Source organism: Macrotis lagotis, chromosome 1, assembly GCF_037893015.1.
Source record: "Macrotis lagotis isolate mMagLag1 chromosome 1, bilby.v1.9.chrom.fasta, whole genome shotgun sequence".
NCBI lineage: Eukaryota > Metazoa > Chordata > Mammalia > Peramelemorphia > Peramelidae > Macrotis > Macrotis lagotis.
Window position 1 is genome coordinate 157,652,857 of NC_133658.1, and position 20,583 is coordinate 157,673,439.

General features: G+C 37.6%; 1 protein-coding gene and 1 long non-coding RNA gene across 16 annotated transcripts in view; one reads left to right on the top strand and one right to left on the bottom strand.

Annotated features, from left to right (window-relative positions):
* LOC141504308 (mis18-binding protein 1-like) overlaps positions 1-20,583 on the top strand; it is a 56,718-nt gene that overhangs the window by 34,229 nt on the left and 1,906 nt on the right. For 4 of the 8 annotated variants that reach the window (XM_074209243.1, XM_074209244.1, XM_074209242.1 and 1 more), the window contains exons 11-16: positions 7,918-8,752; positions 9,233-9,405; positions 10,448-10,608; positions 17,465-17,607; positions 18,497-18,584; positions 19,521-19,572. In XM_074209243.1, the coding sequence (XP_074065344.1) occupies positions 7,918-8,752; positions 9,233-9,405; positions 10,448-10,608; positions 17,465-17,607; positions 18,497-18,584; positions 19,521-19,572 (1,452 nt within the window). Of the gene's footprint in view, positions 1-7,917; positions 8,753-9,232; positions 9,406-10,265; positions 10,349-10,447; positions 10,609-17,464; positions 17,608-18,496; positions 19,573-20,583 lie in introns of those variants that run through there. The other 4 variants (XR_012473271.1, XM_074209246.1, XM_074209247.1 and 1 more) reach the window with 4 other exon arrangements.
* The window catches only part of LOC141504319 (uncharacterized), an 82,794-nt gene that overhangs the window by 20,385 nt on the left and 41,826 nt on the right, over positions 1-20,583 (bottom strand). For 6 of the 8 annotated variants that reach the window (XR_012473279.1, XR_012473277.1, XR_012473278.1 and 3 more), the window contains exons 2-3: positions 17,469-17,597; positions 14,093-14,225 (exon numbers count right to left, since the gene is read on the bottom strand). This is a non-coding gene — a long non-coding RNA (uncharacterized LOC141504319). Of the gene's footprint in view, positions 1-14,092; positions 14,226-17,468; positions 19,116-20,583 lie in introns of all 8 variants that reach the window. The other 2 variants (XR_012473274.1, XR_012473273.1) reach the window with 2 other exon arrangements.

A 20,583-nucleotide genomic window follows, 5' to 3' on the forward strand; every position in this document is an offset into this window, starting at 1 on the left:
GTATATTTGCTGTGTCCTCTCCTAGCCATCTCTGATGAGAGCAAAGGTTCCCTCATTCCCCCTTGCCTTCCCCCTTCCATATCATTGCAGTAGCTCATTGTAATAAAAAAAAATCTTATTATGTGAAATATCTTGGACTATTCCCCCTCTCCTTTTTCTTTCTCCCATTCCATTTCCCTTTTTTTCTATTGACTCCATTTTTACACCATATTTTATCTTCGAATTCAGCTTTCTCCTGTGCTTCAACTATAAAAGCTCTCTCTACCTGCTCTATTAACTGAGATGGTTCATATGAATATTATCAGTATCATTTTTCTATACATGCAGTTCATCCTCATTAAGTCCCTCCTATTTTCCTCTCCTCCAATCTCTATGCTTCACCTGAGTCCTGTATCTGAAGATCAAACCTTCTGTTCAGCTCTGGCCATTCCAAAAGGAACATTTGAAATTCCCCTGGTTCATTGAAAGTCTATCTTTTTCCCTGGAAGAGGACATTCAGCCTTGCTGGGTAGTTCATTCTTGGCTGCATTCTAAGCTCTTTTGCCTTCCGGTATATTGTATTCCAAGCCCTGCAAGCTTCCAATGTAGATGCTGCTAAGTCCTGAGTGATCCTGACTGCAGCTCCATGATATTTGAACTGTGTCCTTCTGGCTGCTTGTAATATTTTCTCTTTGACTTGGGAGTTCTGGAACTTGGCTATAATATTCCTGGGGGTTGGTTTTTTGGGATCTCTTTCTCAAGGGGATCTGTGGATTCTCTCCATTTCTATTTTGCCCTCTGCTTCTAGAATATCAGGGCAATTTTCCTGTAGTAATTCTTTGAAAAATGATGTCAAGGCTCTTTTCCTGATCATGACTTTCAGGTATTCCAATAATTTTCAAATTATCTTTTCTAAGTCTGTTTTCCATATCAGTTGTTTTTTCAATGAGATATTTCACATTTCCTTCTAATTTTTCATTTTTTTTGGTTTTGAAGTATTGATTCCTGATTTTTGTTAAATTCATCAATTTCCCTGTGAATTCTATTCTTTGTCTGAAGGATTTGTTCTCCTCAGAGAGTTTTCTTATCTCTTTTTCCATCTGGCCAATTTTGCTTTTTAAAGCATTCTTCTCAATAACTTTTTGAACTGTTTTATTCATTTGACCTAAGCTGTTTTTTAGCATGCTATTTTTTTGGATTTCCTTGACTAAGCTGCTGACTTCATTTTCATGTTTTTCCTGCATCTCTCTCCTTTCTTTTCCCAGTTTTTCTTCCAACTCCCTCATTTGATTTTCAAAGTCTTTTTTGAGCTCTATCATAGCCTGAGCCCAATTTCTGTTTTTCTTGGAGTCTTTAGATGCAGGAGCTTGTGCTTCCTCATCTTCAGACTGAGTATTTTGATCCTTCTTGGGCTCATTTGCAAAATATTTCTCAATGGTCTTCCTCTTGTTTCTTTGCTTGTTCATTTTCCCAGCCTAAGCCTGTTTTTGGGGGTGCTTCCTGAGCTTTTGGGACACTCCCACAAGGGTCTCAGTGTGTGAGGCTCTGTCCTCCCTCCTGGTCTGTGAATGACCATAAGCACCCCTCTCTGCCACGGGGCTGGGGTAGGGGCGGGGCCCTGTTGTTCTATTTGGGGGCCTAGACAGGGATCAGGATCTGAATGTGGTCAGAGCCCCAGAGTCCTGTTCCAGGGGCAGAGGACAGAGCTCTCTCTCTCTCCACTCCCCTCCCTCAGCTCAGTGGGCTCATGCCCTGGGGGCTCCTGCTTAAGGGCTCTGCCTGCTTCTGTTTCCTGCTCTGGGCTGCTGAAAGACCAAGCTGCTTACTGTGTGCCCTGAGGGCTGGGCTCCAAGTGCTCACTCTGGCAGAAGTCCCCCCTCTGTTCCCCCACTTTGTGCCCAGTGCTCCCCGGGGTGCAGCTCAGGAGACTCCCACGCAGAGCTGCGGCTCCCAGCACCCTGGGGCTGACTCTGGGAGGCTGAAGTTCTTTGGCTCTGGTGGGCCACCCCTCTGGCAGGCAGCCCCTCCGACCCCCGGGAGCAGCGCCTTTCTGTTTTTTTCCAGGTTACCTTGAGTAGGAGAACTGCCTCACCGGTTCCCTTTGTGGGTTCTGTCTCTCGAAAGTTTAGTTAGAGTCCTTTAGTTTATGAGTTTTTATCAGAGAGCTCCTAAGACTCATCCCTTCATGTCGCCATCTTGGCTCCGCTGGGAGGTGATTCTTGATGGTAATTCAAGTTCCCATGATGTTTGAATTGGGTTTGGGTTATTTTTTTTTTTTTTTTTTTTTTTGGCTACATACAATCTTTTCTCCTAGACCTGGGAACTCTAGAAATTAGCTATAATGTTCCTGGGAGTTTTCATTTTAGGATCCCTTTCAGGAAGTGATTGGTGAATTCTTTCAATTTCTATTTTACCCTCTGGCTCTAGAATATCAGGAATATTGTTGTACATATAAGTTCACCTCCCCTGTCAACTTGCCCCTTTAAAAAATTCCCTTGGATTACAGATTTGTAGTGGTATTACTTGATTAAAAGATAAAAGATAAAAAAATAAAATTTCTTTTAGAATGTCAAGGCTCATTTTTTGATCATGATGTTCAAATGGTCTAATAATTGTTTTTTTCTTTTGGTTGTTGTGGGGCAGTGAAGTTAAGTGTCTTACCCAAGGTCATAAAGTAAGTATAAAGTATCTTAAGGCTGCATTTGAACTCAGATCCTCCTGGCCCCAGGACCCTGTAGTCTGATAATTCTTTTATTTCTCATCAGTCTAATTTCCAATGAGATATTTCTTGTTATTTGCTGCAGCTATCAGCTTCCACTTGCCCAGTTTTAATTTTTAAGGAATTAAAGCTTCTGTACTTCCTCTTCCATTTTGGCCAATTCTGCATTTTAAAGAGTTCTTCTCTTCAGTGTTTTATTTTTTTTTTTTTTTTACTTTTTTTTGGCAAGACAAATGGGGTTAAGTGGTTTGCCCAAGGCCACACAGCTAGGTAGACCTTTTCTGGACTGTTCTGTTTTTTAAGGTGTTAACTGTTGATGTGCTGCATCATTCTCATTTCTTTTCTTTTTAAAAATACTCCTTCAGAGGGCTGCTAGGTAGCACAGTGGATAGAGCACTAGTCTTGGAGTCAGGAGTCAGGAGTACCGGAGTTCAAATTTGCCCTCAGACATTTAATAATTACCTAGCTGTGTGGCCTTGGGCAAGTCACTTAACCCCATTGCCTTGCAAAAAAAATACTCTGAGGATTTGGATTTAACTTGTTTTGCCTTTTGATCATCCCTCTCACCATAATAACTTCTGTGAAGATTTCTGTTGTTTTTACTCATTTTTCCAGCCTATTTCATGACTTTGAACTTAAGCTTCGGGTTTTTTGGCACTGTTCTTTTCAGAGCTAGTTCTAAGAATCTGAAAGTTTCCAGTTCTTTAAGGGGAGGTATGATTACTATGATTACTACTTTTCTGGCATTTTCTCTGATTTCTGAGTGACCACAAGTATTCTTGTTTTGGGCTAGAACTGGGACCAGATTCTCTCTACCCTTGTGGCTGCAAGTCCTGGTGTGCTAGTACTCCTCACCCTGGGACTGCAACCCAGGACTTTGACCAGAGTCCTGCACCCACTGCCAGCAAAGGGACCCCTATAATCTTCTCATCAGTTGTCTGACTTTCTTACCACCTGTGATCTCCAGATTCCGTTGTGCCCAAGACATATTTGCTAGCTTCCCAACCAGTTGTTGGTTTACTATGCTCTAGCGTTGTCTGATTTGGACTATATAGTCAATTCTTCCACTATAGCAGACCTTTCCAAATTGCCTTGAGCTAGAAAAATGGTTTCACTGCTCCATAATTCATTTTAGGGCACTGTTTTAAAGTTTCTTAGAGGAAAATTTTGTGTTATCTTTATTATTATTATTAAGCAATCTATATCCAATTCTTACAAAAAAAAAGAAGAAACTCCTTTTTTTGACATATAAGCAGCAGGAAAAATGACTTTCCTTCCTATAATTGATGATAGAGGAAAATAAAACTGGATATACATCCTTGATTTGAGAGAGAAAAGATGATTAGAGGATCCGACGTAGACTTAGAAGGAAGTTTTATTAAACACCCCCCCCCCAAAAAAGAATAAAAAAGCCACAAATTTGTACTATGGCATGTAATATATATATATAATATACTCTTGTTTGCTTTTCTGTGTTTCCTTCTGACCCTTCTGTGCATTTTTAAAAAAAATGCTTCAATAGCTATTGAAGCTACTGATTATCCAGGAGGAACTTGTTGTGACTTTCTAAAGCCACAAAAGGAAACAGTTTTTGATGAGCAAAAAAAGGGGGAGTTGTCTAGAGTGCACTTTTTATGTATAGGGAATATTGACTTTTTCTTTTAAGGCATGTCCAGAATGTGGAAACAAGGGCAGGTAAAAGAAAGTGAATATAAAAGTGACATGTGGAGAAATGTGTTAGCCACTGCCCAAGAGGGACTCAAAGAACAGATAGATGTTTTCTGGACATGGCCAAAATGGAAATATATTTTGCTTAATTATTCATATTTTTATAAGGATATTTTTTCTTTTTTTTTTTTTACAGGGCAGTAGGATTAATTGACAGCTAAGTAATTAAGTTGGCTGAGGCCCTATTTGAACTCAGTTCCTCCTGACTCCAGGGCTAGTACTCTATTGTGCAAGGTAGCTGCCCCAGGGATAATCTTTTTCAAGGGAGAGGGAGAGAAAAATGCATTATCTTTCCCCTAGACCCTCTCCCAGCCTCCTTGTTCTTGAAGTTCACCACCTGAGTTGTCTTCAACTCCGTATCATCTCTCGCCCTTCATCCAGACTGTAGCCAAGGCCTGTCAAAGTCTCCTTTTAAACATCTCTCAAATACCTTCTCTCCTCTGATTTTACCACTACCCTGGGGCAAGCCTAGGTTACTGCAAAAGCCTCCTGGTAGGTATGTCCACCTGCAGTATCTATATTCCACTCCATCCTCCATTTGACCATTTAAGTCACTTTCCTATGGTGCAGGGCTGATTATTCTCCTACTCAACAAACTCCAATGGCTCCCAGGACCAAATATAAAATGAACTGTTCAGCACTCAAAAGACTATTGTCAACTAGCTCCCTCCCACCTCTCCAGTCGTCCTACACCCTACTCCCCACTGATTTCCTTCATCCAGGGACACTTGAGTTTCTTGCTATTTACAGAACAACTAAGATACTCCATTTCTTGACTCTGGGAATTTTGTCTGTCTATCCCTCATACCTGGAACACACTCTCTTTTTTTCAATTCCACCTACTGACCCCCCCCGGCCTTCTTTCAAGTCCCAACTAAAATCCTTTTTCAATCTTGAGTCTTTTTTTAAATGCTTTTAAGGTTTCCGTGGCAAAAGCATTGAAGTGGTTTACCATTTCCTTCACCTGCTCATTTCATGGATGACGTAACTGAGGCAGAGTTAAAGGACTTGCCTAGGGTCTCACAGCTAATAAGTGTCTGAGACCAGCCTTAAACTTAAGAAGTTGAGTCTTCCTGACTCAAACTCAAATTCTCTGCACCACCTCGATGTCCATCCTCTGTCAATTATTTTCTGTTTATTCTGTATGTAGCTTACTTTATATATGTCAGATTAGATTATAAAATGTTCAAGAAAAGGGACTTTCCTTCAAATCCCCAGAGCTTAGTGCAATGTACAGCACATTGTAGGAGCTTAATTTGACTTATTTATTTTTATATCTTAAAAAAATTTGAATGTTTTGCAATCGACATTCATAAGGCATGGTTAGGATGGAACTTAGACCCAGAAGGATAAGATGATTTATTCAAGGTCATAAAACACAGTAAACAGAAGATTCAGGAACTGATGTCCTTTTGACTCCAAATCAAGACAAGAATGAGGCAGGGGGGCTGGGAAGTATCATGAAAGAATACTCTGTAGGCAAAAGACCTGGGTTCAAAATTCTTGACACCTATTTGAATTAGTATAATCACTTAACCTGCTTGCACTTCAGTTTCCTTGACTAAAAGATGAGGGGTTGGGACTTAATGACCTCAGAGTTCTTTTTTACATCTAGATCTATGATTCTGCTTTAAAGGAACTTACATTCTAGTGAGGGGATACAGCTTATATACATCACTATATGCACAAAACATAAACTATATTGAAAGTAGTTTAAGGCAGGAGGATCCCAAATCCAGGTACCACAGGTGGGTAGGGAGTACATGCCAGGCATGAGGATCAGGCAGAGATGAAATAAAAAGATGGAGCATTCTGTGTGAGGAATAAGCAGTGTGTATACAAACATTTGGAAAGGTCGACAAGGGTGATAAAGATGGTTAAAAAAAGTCTGCATTTGATGACAGAACAGTGTTGATATAGTCATGTCCATTAGAAAAGTCACTGAAAATTTTGGGGAAAGATGAGAAGAAAGAAGACTAAATAGCCTATTGCAGTAGTTCTGACAAGAGGTGATAAGAGCCTAAGAGAGAGAGAGGATGGGCGTACACCAGAGATGTGGAGAGGTAGAAATAGTCCAGATATTATCATGTGAGTGTTGGAGTGAGGGTTTTATCATTGACATCTATGTTGCAACCCTAGGGGCTGGAAGGATAGTGGTACCCTTTTTTAGAGAGGAGTATTTGGAGGAAAACATGAGTTCTGTCCTAGATATATTAAACTTAAAATGCCTATAGTAAACCAGTTCTAAACAGCTGGGGATGGGGGACTAGAGTTCTTCAGGGTAACCAGCACTGGATATATAGACCTGGGCATCATCTGCATAGAAGTGATAATTGGACCTAAGGTGGGCTGATTTCACAAATGAAAGGACATGAGAGCATAACCCACCCTTAGGGGTATACCTATAATCAAATAGGCATGATATGAAGGATTATCTCTCACAGAAACCTGAAGAACAGCCAGCCTGCCCTTGAAAACACTAAGACAGGGTTTTATGTTGTTTTTAAATTATAGAGGGGGAAATCTTAATAATGATAGACTGTTGTTATGGAGTTATACTGGAAATGATAGCTTGTAGTGAGCCAAAGACAAAACTATGTTCACAATAAAAACATTGATCTTAAACTCTTCACAATTTCCTTTTTAGCAATATTTATTACAAACTAATTATTGCAATTCCCTTGAACTTAGTTTTAATATGCTCTTAGCCCATTTTATCAGATATATACTTTTATAAAACTGAATTTCTTTTAAATTGCAGAATTTTAACCAGATCAAACTTTTATCTATTTGGTAATAGTCCATATGGTTCTTCATCATCAGAAATGATAAGATTTCATTGTTGAAAATAATACTAAAGAAGATAAATTACCAGTTGCATTTCTGCTGTACCCTGTAGACCTTTCTGACTTCCAACTGAAATTTACTATATCTTTTGTCTCCCCCATTAGAGTATGAATCCTTTGATTTAAAAAAAATCAATTTCTTTCACCAGTATTATAGATGTCTTTTTTCTTTTTAGATTTTTCAAGGCAATGGGATTAAGTGGCTTGCCCAAGGCCACACAGCTAGGTAATTAAGTGTCTGAGGTCAGATTTGAACCCAGGCACTCCTGACTCCAAGGCCGGTGCTCTATCTATTGCACCACCTAGCTGCCCCTTTTACCAGTATTATATGTAGTATTGTGCTATTATTAATATTAGTATAGACATAGTATAGTAATACTTACTACATGCTTTTTTATTCATTTATTAGTATAGACAATGTAGACTTAAAATTTATATCTACTTTTATTAGGAAAAAAGGTGTCTTTTGAGGGGGGATATTGTCACCAAGGGCTATGGTAGCCTATTGCTCAATACCAAATATAATATTAAATAACACTGCTTAAGATTCATGTATTTTAGTTATTAGTTATGAAATACTTTGAAACTTTTGTTTTTTTAATTTAAATGTGTTTCTAATATATTTAAGTGATGAATTTTTTTAAGTAAAAAAGAACGTAATTAAAGACACCACCCAAGAGCTGATTGAATCCAGTGATACAGAGTCTTCAAAGGAAGAGTTTCTTTCAGATACAGAAAAAATGGAATGTATGAATAATATAGAAAAGAAACTTACTGTCACGTTAACACCAATGAGATCTAGAAAAGTATTGGAGCAAAAATGTAAAGATCATAATTTGTCATTGGACACCATAAAAAGAATCACAGAACTTGCTTTACCAAGGAATAAAGTAGAAAATGGTGGCACCAAAGCTGATTTAAGGAAAAATAAAAACAAAAGATTTTTAAGGTCTTTGGAAAAGACATTTGGAAATAGCTTAGAATACAAAAGTGAGGATGAGGAAGATGCTGACATATATGCTGACTCTGAGAGAAAAATAAAAAGGTCTTCAAGACTGAAGGGAAATGAACCTTCTGGATATATTTCATCCTCCAAAATTCAAACCAAGATTACAGAGCTCTCTAGTCAAGAAAGTGAAACCGAAGAGGAATCCAGAAAGAAGACTCAAGTTGGCATGAAAACAAGACAGAAAGCTACCAAGAAAACTGTTGACTTGTTAAAGTGCAAACGGAAAGATAATAGGAAAAGCCCGGTAATATTAGAACATGCAAGTGAAGAGAGTGATAAAGATGATCACTCTAAGACAAAGAAACCAACCTCTTCTTCTAACAAAATTATTCAGAAGATTGATAATAGGAGAAAGTTTTCAGTAGTAGAGGTGATAGGATCTAGAAGAACAAAGGAGCAGCCTTTGGAGTGTTTTCCAGATTTAATTAAAGAGGAAAACTGGACTGAGAAGGAGTTACAGAAGTTTCAAGGGTAAGTAGTTAATTTAATATTTTACTTTTTTTATTGAATGTTTTCTCTAAAATGTTGATTAAAAGAAAACATAATAGTGAAATTCATGTATAGTGGATTGAAATCTGGAACTAACTTCACACAATACTTATTTAGAGTAATGTGCCTAGTTCAAGGCAAACAAAGATAACTTTAGGACCACAAAGCTGCTTCATTGGGTTGATTATTAAAGAAAGGGAAGTTTAATAAATGTTTCCATGTATGAACAGAATTATTGTAAGGAAGATTGTAAGTTTTCTTTTACCAATAAGGAAAAAGCAAATGGAATTAGATGAATTATTAAGAGGATGTAATCAACTTTCTTGAGGCAGTTTTACAAAAAAAGAGAAACAATCACTTATTTATATAATTTATAAATAAATAGAATTTGGATTCTTCAATTTTTGATAGTTTTTGACTTCTTTGGTTGCAAATTACTTTTACGGTGTTTGCCTTCCATAGGACTTGGTCACCTGTGCCAAAGCAAAAACGTGGTTTTCGGGGGAACGTAGCTACAACTAGGGATCTTCGAAATGCTGAGGAATCCCAGAAGAAGCATATGGAAGATCACCTAGGGAAAAGTTCTCGGAAACGTGCCATCAAGAAAATGGTACCCAGCCTCAAAGTCTTAAATGGTAACCAGTAGTAGAGTTTATGTGGTCTCAACAGGGCAACCCAGGATAGCTATGAATTTGAATTATTTGAAAACTCAACTGTTTCAGTGCATATTTGTTTTTCCCTTTGATACTCAACTCTTGTTTTTCTGATTCCAAATTAAATTCCCAATTCCCAACTTTGGTTTTCTTGAAATCTTTGAATTTTGTAACTGGTAGGGACCTTAGAAATCATGTAGTCAACCCACATTGCCTTTTAAAGCCTAGTTTAGTTTGAGTTTTCTCCATTGGACTTTTCTTATTAGTATCAGCCCCAGTTGTATACAATGACCCAGGAAGAGGGTTGTTCAGAAGTCATCTGAATTCAGGTTTGGGTCCATTATTTAGTGAAGCTACAGTCAGTCTATGATGACTAGAGCTTAGCCAATAGTTTCCCCCAGCCAATAGTTTCCCCCAGTGTGGTTAACATCACCCCTCCCTAGGTGTGCTCAAGAAACTAAGAATTACCTGTAAGGAGAAGCAACATGTATAGAAGTGGATGAGATAGTCAGTTCCTTGAGGGATCAGGACTGCCCTCTTAGAGCACAGTGCTCAACTCATAGTAGGCACTTAAGAAATATTTAATGATACTAAATTTTGCCTTATGACTACTACAGTCTTAAACTACAGTTAATTCAATAGCTAACATACCTTAATGAGTTTCTGGTGGTAACTATTATCAACATAATTAATACATGTGAATGTATACATTTTCATAATTTGTGTAAGGACCCTATTTTTTTTTATATTTCATAAAGAACTTTACATCCTTCTTGCCAATATCCATTTCTTTGCTGAAGTCCAACACCTTCCTTTTCTGCCTTTCTACTCCCTAATTACAGGTCATAGCATCAGTAGGATACCAACCTTCCACATAGAATAGTGTATTAGAGGAAGAAGCAAGTCATCAGAAACTGAGTTTACTGTATGTGTGTATGCAAATTTTAGATTTTATTAAAGTTACTTTCTAGAGCAAATAGCATGACTAATCAAATTCTTACCTAAATCTTTGCATGAATCTAAGGCACAGAAGTTGACACTGATATAAACCAACCTGTAAGGATAACTGCTAGAGTGGGAACTCTAAAAAGAAAACAGCAGATGAGAGATTTCCTAGAACAACTACCTAAGGATGATCATGATGATATGTTCAGTGGATCACCTTTGCATAATCAGAGAATACAGGTAATAATTTTTAAACAGGGAAGATGACATTTCAAATGACGTTTTTAAGCTTTGATTTTTATTAACAATATTGGGGGGGCAAGATGGCAACAGGAGCGTATCTTTTCTTAGGTGCTCTCTCTCCAATATTTCCAAACTTATAAAACTAAGGATTCTTAACTAAATTTTTGAGAGACAGAATCCACATAGGCAGTGAGGCAGTTCTCCAACCCAAGGTAACCTGGAAAAGAGCAGAAAGGCTCCACTCTACGTGGTTAGAGGGGTGGCCCCCCAGAGAGAAGGAACTTCAGCCTTCCAGAGGCAGCTCCAGAGCACTGGGAGCCATGGCTCATGGCAGCGGGGGCAGTTTCCTGACCTACACCCCATGGAGCACTAGGCACAACTTGTGGGATCAGCAGGGGGCCTCTGCCAGAGTGAGTGTGTGAAGCCCAGCCCTCGGGGCACTCGGCGAGCAGAGTGGCCAGGGCAGCCAGGATGCAGAAACCGGAAGCAGGCAGAGCCTGTGAGAAAGAGCCCCCAGGCTGATTGCTGAGCCTAGGGAGGGGAGTGGAGAGAGACTGCTGAGCTCTGTCCTCTGTGCCTGGAACAGGACTCTGGGGCTCTAACCACATTCAGATCCTGATCGCAGTTCAGGGCCCCCCCCCCCCCACCTCAGCCCCATGGCAGAGGGGTGTGTTTGTGGTCAGAGACTCACACAGGGGCATCATTGGGGGGGGGTGTCCCAATAATACTCAAAAGCTCAGGAAGTACCCCCAAACCAGGCATAGGCTGGGAAAATGAGTAAGCAGAGAAAAAAAGAGGAACAGCATTGAGAAATATTTTGCCTATGATCCCAAGAAGGATCAAAAAATTCATTCTGAAGATGAGAGAGTACAAGCTCTTGCATCTAAAGACTCCAAGAAAAACAGAAATTGGACTCAGGCTATGACAGAGCCCAAAAAAAGACTTTGAAAATCAAGTGAGGGAAGATAGAAGAAAAATTAGGAAAAGAAACGAGAGAGATGCAGGAAAAACCTGAAAAAGAAGTTAGCAGCTGAGTCAAGGAGATCCCCAAAAATGCTAAAGAAAATAGTGTGTTAAAAACCAGCATAGGTCAAATGGATAAAACAGTTCAAAAAGTTATTGAGGAGAAGAATGCTTTAAAAAGCAGAATTGGCCAGATGGAAAAAAGATAAGAAAGTTCTCTGAGGAAAACAAATCCTTCAGGTGCAGGATGGAACTGAGGGGGGCTGCTAATTTTATGAGAAATCAGGACACGATGCTTCAAAACCAAAAGAATGAAAAATTAGAAGAAAATGTGAAACATTTCATTGAAAAAACAACTGATATGGAAAACAGATTTAGGAAAGATAATTTAAAAATTATTGGAATACCTAAAAGTCATGATCAGGAAAAGAGCCTTGACGTCATTTTCAAAAAATTACTACAGGAAAATTGCCCTGCTATCCTAGAAGCAGAGGGCAAAACAGAAATGTAGAGAATCCACCGATCTCGGAGAAAGAGATAAAAAAAAACAACCCCCAGGAATATCATAGCCAAGTTTCAGAACTCCCAAGTCATAGAGAAAATATTACAAGCATCCAGAAGGACACAGTTCAAGTATCGTGGAGCTGCAGTCAGGATCACACAGGACTTAGCAGCAACTACGTTAAAAGTTTGTAGGGCTTGGAATATAGTATTTCAGAAGGCAAAAGAGCTCGGAATGCAACTGAGAATCAACTACCTAGCAAATGTTCCTGTTGGAATGGCCAGAGCTGAACAGAAGGTTTGATCTTCAAATACAGGACTCAGGTGAAGCATAGAGAGTGGAGAAGAGGAAAATATGAAGGACTTAATGATTATGAACTACATGTATTCCTGCATAGAAAATGACACTGATAATACTCACATGAACCTTCTCATTTAATAGAGCAGGTAGAAGGAGCTTTTATAGATGAAGAGCATGGGAGAGAGCTGAATTTGAAGATACAATATATTGTAAAATGGAGGCAATGGCTAAAAGGGAAATGTCATGGGAGTAAGAGGAAGGAGAGGTGGAATAGGCTAAGATATTTCATAAAATAAGATTTTTTTTTATTACAATGAGCTATTGCAATGATATGGAAGGGGGAAGGCAAGGGGGCAGGAGGGAATCTTCATTGATCAGAGGTGGCTAGGAGAGGACAAGGCATCTATACTCAATGGAGTATAGACATCTAGAGTAAGGAGAGAAGGGGGAAGGGGGCATGCAAGTGATGGAGGAGAGGATGGACTATGGGGGGAGAGTGGTCAGATATAACACATTTTCTTTTTTACTTATTGCAAGGGGCTGGGATTGGATGGCCTGTCCAGGACCATAGGGCTGGGTGGATGCTGGGCCTAAGGGGTGGTATGTGGGCTCTGGGCCTCTTGGCCCCAGGGTCTAGGATCTGTCTGCTGCGCCACTCAGCTACCCTGCAGCACATTTAAGAAGAGGGACAAAGTGAAAGGAGAGAGAAAATATGGTATATAGTAATGGGGAAGTACAAATGGAGGGAGTTGTTATCAGCAATGGCAATTGTGGAAAAATATGGAAGTAGCATTTGTGATGGACTTACCTATCACAATGATTGTTGGATGTCTTGAGGTCAGATTCAGGCCCAGGTTGGCTCCAGGGCCGGTGTTCTGTCCACTGTGCCACCTGGCCACCCCTACTTGTTGTTATTTGTCATTTTATTTTATTTTGGGTTTGTTTTTTTTTTTTTTTTTTTTTTTTTTTTTTGGTTTTTGCAGGGCAAAGAAGTTGGTATGGCTTGCCCTGGGTCACACGGCTGGCTGATTGTCGGGTGTCTGGGGCCAGATTGGACTCGGATGCTCCTGGCACCAAGGCTGGCACTGTCCACTGTGCTATCTGGCTGCACCTATTATTATTGTTATTATTATTATTATTATTATTATTATTATTATTATTATTAATTTTAGTTTTAATTTTTTTCATGCGGGTCTATATTTTGGGGGGAGTTTACTCTTAAAGAAGAATATTTTAGTGTATAAAAAACATCACTTGTACAAAAATAAGAATAAATATTTTTTAAAAAGAGGAAGAAAAAAATTTAATATTTAGCACTATTTAGAGAAAGACAGGGATTGACAAAGTACTGCCCAAGGGCCAAATCAGGATAATAACCTTTTTCTGTTTGACCAGCTAGCTAAAAATGATTTTTATACTTTTAATAAAACAAAACTTAGCTATAAAAAAACACGCAGCTGGTCAGATTTCTCCCATAGTTTGCCAACCACTGGTCTTAGGTTTCAAATAACCAGCAGAAATAGCAGATTGTAATACATGCTACTATGGCTTGCTAGAATGCATCTAATAGGTAATTGAAGCTAATTATATTAAAGGACTAATTTTACTACCATCTGTAACTGTAAATCTTTATACAGGTGTAAGAGCACATTTGTGCAAACACGACCACCCCTACCTGACCCCCCCCCCCACACACACACACATTATTCCACTAACCTGCTCTTAGAGGTCGTTTTTAGAGGGACTTCTCAGAAACACTAATAGTTCTCTCTCCTCCAATTGTACTTCCTTGGGTTTCACTGAACTCTGGTGTACATCTTTGATATCAATTATCCTTTCCTTGACATTGCTATTGATAAGTAAAAGCAAAGGCACGAAATAATGAAATAAAAAGGACATTGAGTCTGATGATTTTCTGTATATCTGGGGCAGAATTTTCAAGCTTGAAGAGAAAAGGAACTCAGTTTTTCTCTTGCTGGATTTTGATCCAAAGATGATTTCTCCTAGCAGCAAAATAAATTCTTATTCCAAGAGGCCTCAACCTTATATGCAGCATCTAACTCAGAAATTTATGCATTATTTTGAACAAACTAAATGTTAATCTAAATAATTGATTCCTTAATAATCATTTCTCTCAGTATAAATCTATACCATTTGTGCTAATATGCTACTTTTCCTTGAGCACTTTATATTCAGAATGTAACATTCTATTTACTAAAAAGCAGTTCCAAGCATATTTATACATATGGAAAGAACATAAGACACTATATAGACCAGTGTATATGCCCTCAGATTCAGTTCAGGGGTTTGTTAGTTATATAGAATATCTTTCTATCCTACCCCCTTTCATCCAGCTTTACTATCTGTTCTATATTTGACCTTTTGTAGCTAAACTCCTTGAAAAGACTGTAATAATGGCTTTCACTTTTTCTTCTCTTACTCTCTTCCAATCTTAGCATTCCACCAAAACTATTCTGCCCAAAGTTAGTAATGATTGAATGACCTTTTCTCAATCCTCATTCCCCATACTTCTCTGCAACCTTTGACACTGTTGATCACTCTTTCCTCCTTGATGCTCTCTTCTCTTGGTTTTCAAGACCACCACCACTCTCTCCTACCTATCTGACCATTCCTTAGTCTTATTTGCTTAGCCCTCTTTTCTCTCTCCCTACTTCACTCACTTGCTCCCACGGAGTTAATTAACATCTATATATTGTTGATTCTCACATCCACCTATTCTGCCTGATTTTCTCCACTAACCTTCAATCTCTTATCTCAATCTATCTACCTTTAAAAAGACATCTTAAGCTGAATGTCCAATAAACACATCTTCTCTATTACTGTCCTTGTGCCCAAATCTTGCCTGTCTCTCATCTCCCATATCCAGTCTATTTCTAAAGCCTTTCAATTACATCTTTGCATGTCCCCCCTTCTCCTCTCTCTCTGCTGTTGCTACCACTCTATGTAGGCCCTCACCGTCTGATACCTGGATTGTTGCTGTAGCCTCCTGGTGGATCTGTCTGCTTCAAGTCTCATTGAACTTGGCATTCAAAACCCTTTCTGACCTAGTCCCTCTTGCCTTTCTAATCTTATACCTTTCTATAATCTTTCCAATCTACTGGTTCTAGACTCTTCACTGTTCTGTGAACCTGACATTCCAACTCTTGACTTTGGACCTTTTTTCTGACTACTGCCTTGCCACCTCTGCCTATTAACTTTCCTAAATCCCAGTTGAAATCCTGTCTTTTGCTGAAAGCCTTCCCCAACATCTCCCAATTATTTCCCATTTATCCTATATAGGCTGCTTTGTATATATTTGTTTACATGTTATTTCATTAGATTGTAAGTTTGTTGAAAGACGCTTTTGCCTCTTTGTATAATAAATGTTTTTGATTAATTCAGTCTTTGTTACAAGGGTTTTGGGGGTGCAAGATGAAGGGAGATTCAATAAAGATGGAATATTATCAAAATTGATGTGTGAAATATTATTTATTTCAAGTAAATATTAAATCTTAAGTGATTTCCTCAACATTGAAATTATTAGAATTAAGCAAATTAGCTAAAAGTACAGAAATAAATATTAATATTTATGCCTCAGTAGTTTGGTTGGTACTCCCTTTACTTCTGCAGTTTATAATTGAGGCCTGCTTGCATCTCAAGTTATATATTGTTATGGCAGATACATCAAGCATATTGGAAACCTAGTTGGCACCCGATCTTGGAGTGTGATGATGCCCCTTTTCACGTCAAAAATTTTCAGGAATTCTGCATGATAATTGTACTATTAATATCTTGCAGTTGAAAATATATAATGAAAAACTTTAAATGTTTTACAATCAGAATAGCATCTATTGATGAGAGGCACCATGGCATAGTGTGAGGAAGAACTAGTTCAATTCTGCCTCTAACTCATACTGCCAGGAACTTTGGGCAACTCAGTGTAATTTTGTAGAACTCTGGGCAGCCCTGTATGACTTGAGTTGTAATGTAGTTGCTTATCTGCATGCTAGAGGGAGTCCCCATATCACTGAAGTTAAAAGTCTCAGTCCTCACCCACATACACATATATCAGATAATATTCAATCCTTAGAAGGATTTATTTATGTTACAGTATGTCATTGAATGAACTATACCCTTTATAATTTGTCTTTTCCTACTTGCCCGTCATATTATACAACCTTGAACAAGTGTCTGAGGTCGTATTTGAACCCAGGTATCCTGATTCCAAGGCCGGTGCTCTATCCACTGCGCCACCTAGCCGCCCCCAGATGGGCAATTCCTCTATTGCAGACAATTTAAGTAGTTTGGCTAGAGACCTAGATCCTGAAGTTAAAAGTCTCAGTCCTCACCCACATACACATATATCAGATAATATTCAATCCTTAGAAGGATTTATTTATGTTACAGTATGTCATTGAATGAACTATACCCTTTATAATTTGTCTTTTCCTACTTGCCCGTCATATTATACAACCTTGAACAAATGGGAAAAACTTTTCTAGTATTTTAATATTTCATTAATGCAATTTTAATACTTGAGCTGTTCTAAACTTTGATTATCAGACTTTTCTTCCTCTTAATCTTTGTAATCTTTGTCACAAATATAGTTAAGCAAAACAAATATCCATATAGGCTATAACCAGAAATACCTATCTAATTCTGCCTATCAGTCAGTTGCTTCCCTGTCAGGAGATAGGCAGTTTTCTTCTTTTTTAGAGTTTAAAGGCAATGGGGGTAAACAGCTTGCCCAAAGCCACACAACTAGGTATTTATTAAGTGTCTGAGGTCGTATTTGAACCCAGGTATTCCTGATTCCAAGGCCGGTGCTCTATCCACTGCGCCACCTAGCCGCCCCCAGATGGGCAATATTTTTTATCATTTGTTTTCTGAAGTCTTGGTTTATCAGAGTTTTCAAGTCTTATGTGACCAAGTTTATACAATCTTTTCTGGTCAAATGTGTATATGTTACTAATTTCTCATAAATATTCTGAGGCAATAAAGATATATATATATATTATATATATATATATAATATATATATATATATAATATATATATATATATATATGTCACTATTTTCTTTTATAGTTACCAAATTTTGAAGTCAGTCAGGATGATGATTTCCCATATATGGACAGAGATCCAACAACTCCATCTTCAGTTATTTATCCCTTGGCAAAAACCCCACAGTGTCAACATGTCAGCCCTGGTATGCTGGAATCTGTAAACAGGTAATGTATGTTTGTGTAACACATATGAAATGAGGCTTTAAAATCTTCAAAGAATAAGAACAAATTAGGCTCCTCTATTGCAGACAATTTAAGTAGTTTGGCTAGAGACCTAGATCAGTTGACAAGACAGAGGTGAGAAAATAAGATTTCTGTCTCCCATATCTGACTTAATCATTAGACTTCTTTTTTTGTTGTTGTAATACCAGTATTTCTTTGACCAATTTTGCTTCACATTTATTTAGGCATATTTTCTTGATGTCATAGTGGAAAGTACATTTTTTAAAATGTCAAGCCCTATGTTCATCAGAGTTGTCTTTCTTAAAAGAGTCCTGCGAAACCAGTGTCCAAAATTGATTCTAGTTATTGACCAGTGCAGAGTAGAGTAGGACTACTGATCATGTTATTAAGAGTATAAGATTGCATTAACTTTTTGGTTACCATGTTGTATTGGTAATTCATTGAGCTTGTAGCCCAGTAATGTCTAACATATTCTATATACTTGGATAAAAGCTTATTGATTGATTGATTGATTGGCATATTTGAGAGTTTAAAAGACGTCATTTACTAAGAGTTGCTTTTGCAAGTCTGTGTTGCAAGTTCATGCTTTTAAGAATCTGAGTTAAACATTTGGTTTGTGGGCATAAGAATACTTTGCTTCTTGGGGCACCAGAGCGGTACAAGAGATAGATAATCGGCCCTCGAGTCAGGAAGTCCTGAGTTCAGATTTGGCATCAGACTTGACATTTACTATTTCTATGACCCTGGGTAAGTCACCCAAAAAAATAAAAAGAAAAATTTTCTTTAGAATTCATGTTGATTTAAGTATTACTTTAATTAGACCTCATGGATTATCTCTGTTGACTTGAAATGCTGATTTGTATTTTTGCAGGAAGGATTATGATAAATATGTGTTTCAAATGCAAAAGGAGAATAAAAGTCATGGTGGTATGGTGTGGGCCAATGTCAAGAAGAAACTGGTAACATTCTTCATCATTACTATTTTCTGATTTCATTCATTTATCATATTTATAACTTTCTTGTGACCATGAGTGACTAATGGTGTACTTGCCTTTGGAAGCCACTTTGAGATTGATTGAATTTCTTCAGTATATCAAAAAAGTTATGGTCATACTTTAAGAAGCAGAAAAAAACTCAGGGATCCTTTTTTACCATTTTCTTATGAAAAAATGAAAACTTTTATTTTGTTGTTTTGATAAGGGAAAAAACATGAATACTATTCACTTAAGCTGAAAAATCTGTGATATGTTGAAAGTTAGACAAGCCTGGGTCTTATAATGTAGATCACTGACCTATAATCTACCTCTGAAAAATCACTTTCTCACCTTTTCTTTCTCATGTAAAGTGAAGGAATTGACTTAATTGATCTCAAAGGACTCTTCAAGCTCAAAAATGTTTTGATTCTACTCCAGCAAGCTTCTTCTTACTCTTGAGATTAATCCTTGATTTATTATTTATTTCCTTCTTTTATTCAAACCATCATTAAGTTCCTAGGGAATGAAGTTAATGTCCTGAGGGTGAATTAACTTCAAAGGCACCAATTAATTTAGTGAATTGAGCAGTTAATAGAAAACTATTAAATTTAAAATACCCAAATTTGGAGTATATCCCAAATGTACACATAACTTAATTTTGCTAAACCTGTACCACAACCAGAATTGGAAACACTGTACCTTGATTCTAATATAGTAAGACAAAGGACTACAACCAACCACCCACTATAACTTTATGAGGACCAAAAATAAAAAAATTAAATAGGCTGCTTAGGAGAGAATAGTAGGTTCCCCATACAAGTGGTCTTTATATAAAAAACCTTGGTGGGCATGTGTTTGAGGGCATTACCATTTGGGTACAAGTGATCCTTTCTAATTCTGTAATTTTGTGGTTCTTTTTAGGTTGGATCTGATTTTACAACTCCAGTATCTAGAAGAACTCAGTTTAACAAAGGTCAGTAACATTTTATACAGTATTTTATGAAAGAAGAACTAAATTAACGTTAACCTTTAGTGTACTCCCTTCATAAGAAATGAAGTTTTAATAGCTCTTTGTGGAATGACCTTGTGAAAGGTCAATGACCTCATGCCATTGAGAGAAAGTGAAGATCAAAAGAAAGGGATAAGACTACTGTTCAGAGTTGATGAAATGAAGAGTGATAATGAATGAAAGTCATAAACTTTTACTTCTATTTTCTCTGACAAGGAGAATGAATGATTTTTAGACTGAAAAGGACAGAAGAAAAATGAATGCTAGGGAGTAGAAATTTAAAAGAAGTTGGGACATGGCAAGAGAGCATATGGTTTACCCCTTGATGATTGGGAGTCTTCAAGCCCAGATAAATTACATCTAGAGATAGTGAAAAAAGTTGAAAATGTGACTCTTGAACTAATTATTGAGCTATGTATGAAAGATGATGGAAACACAAATAGGATTTGAGAATTAAAAATCTGAGAATATTTGAGAAAATTTGAGAATAAAAGAAAAGGGAAGGGAATTGAGGCTATAAAATTAAGTTTTGCATGGATTCCTGGAAAAACTGAAGATTGCATTATTAAGTGAATGATTTAGTATATGCCTTGGAAGTGATAATTGTCAAGAGCTTTCATAAGCTAACCTTATTGGATTTTTTTTTAATAGTTATAACTAGTCTTTGAGCTATTGCGAAAATCTTGTAGTTTTGAATCTAGATTTCTGCAAAGCTTTTGACAGTCACCAATAATATTATTCTTGCAGAAGTGATGCTGAGAGAAGTGGACTAGGTGTAAAATTCACTTGGGTGGATTGGGAATTGTATGAATGGCCAAATTAAAATTAATGGTTTCCTAGCAATCCGGCGTGGAATCCTCCCAAGGATCAGTATTTATCCCTGTACTGATTAACACTTCTATTGAAGATATAGTGGCATCCTTATCAACTTTGCATCTAACATAAAGAGGGCTAACTTTTTGGATCAAATTTAAT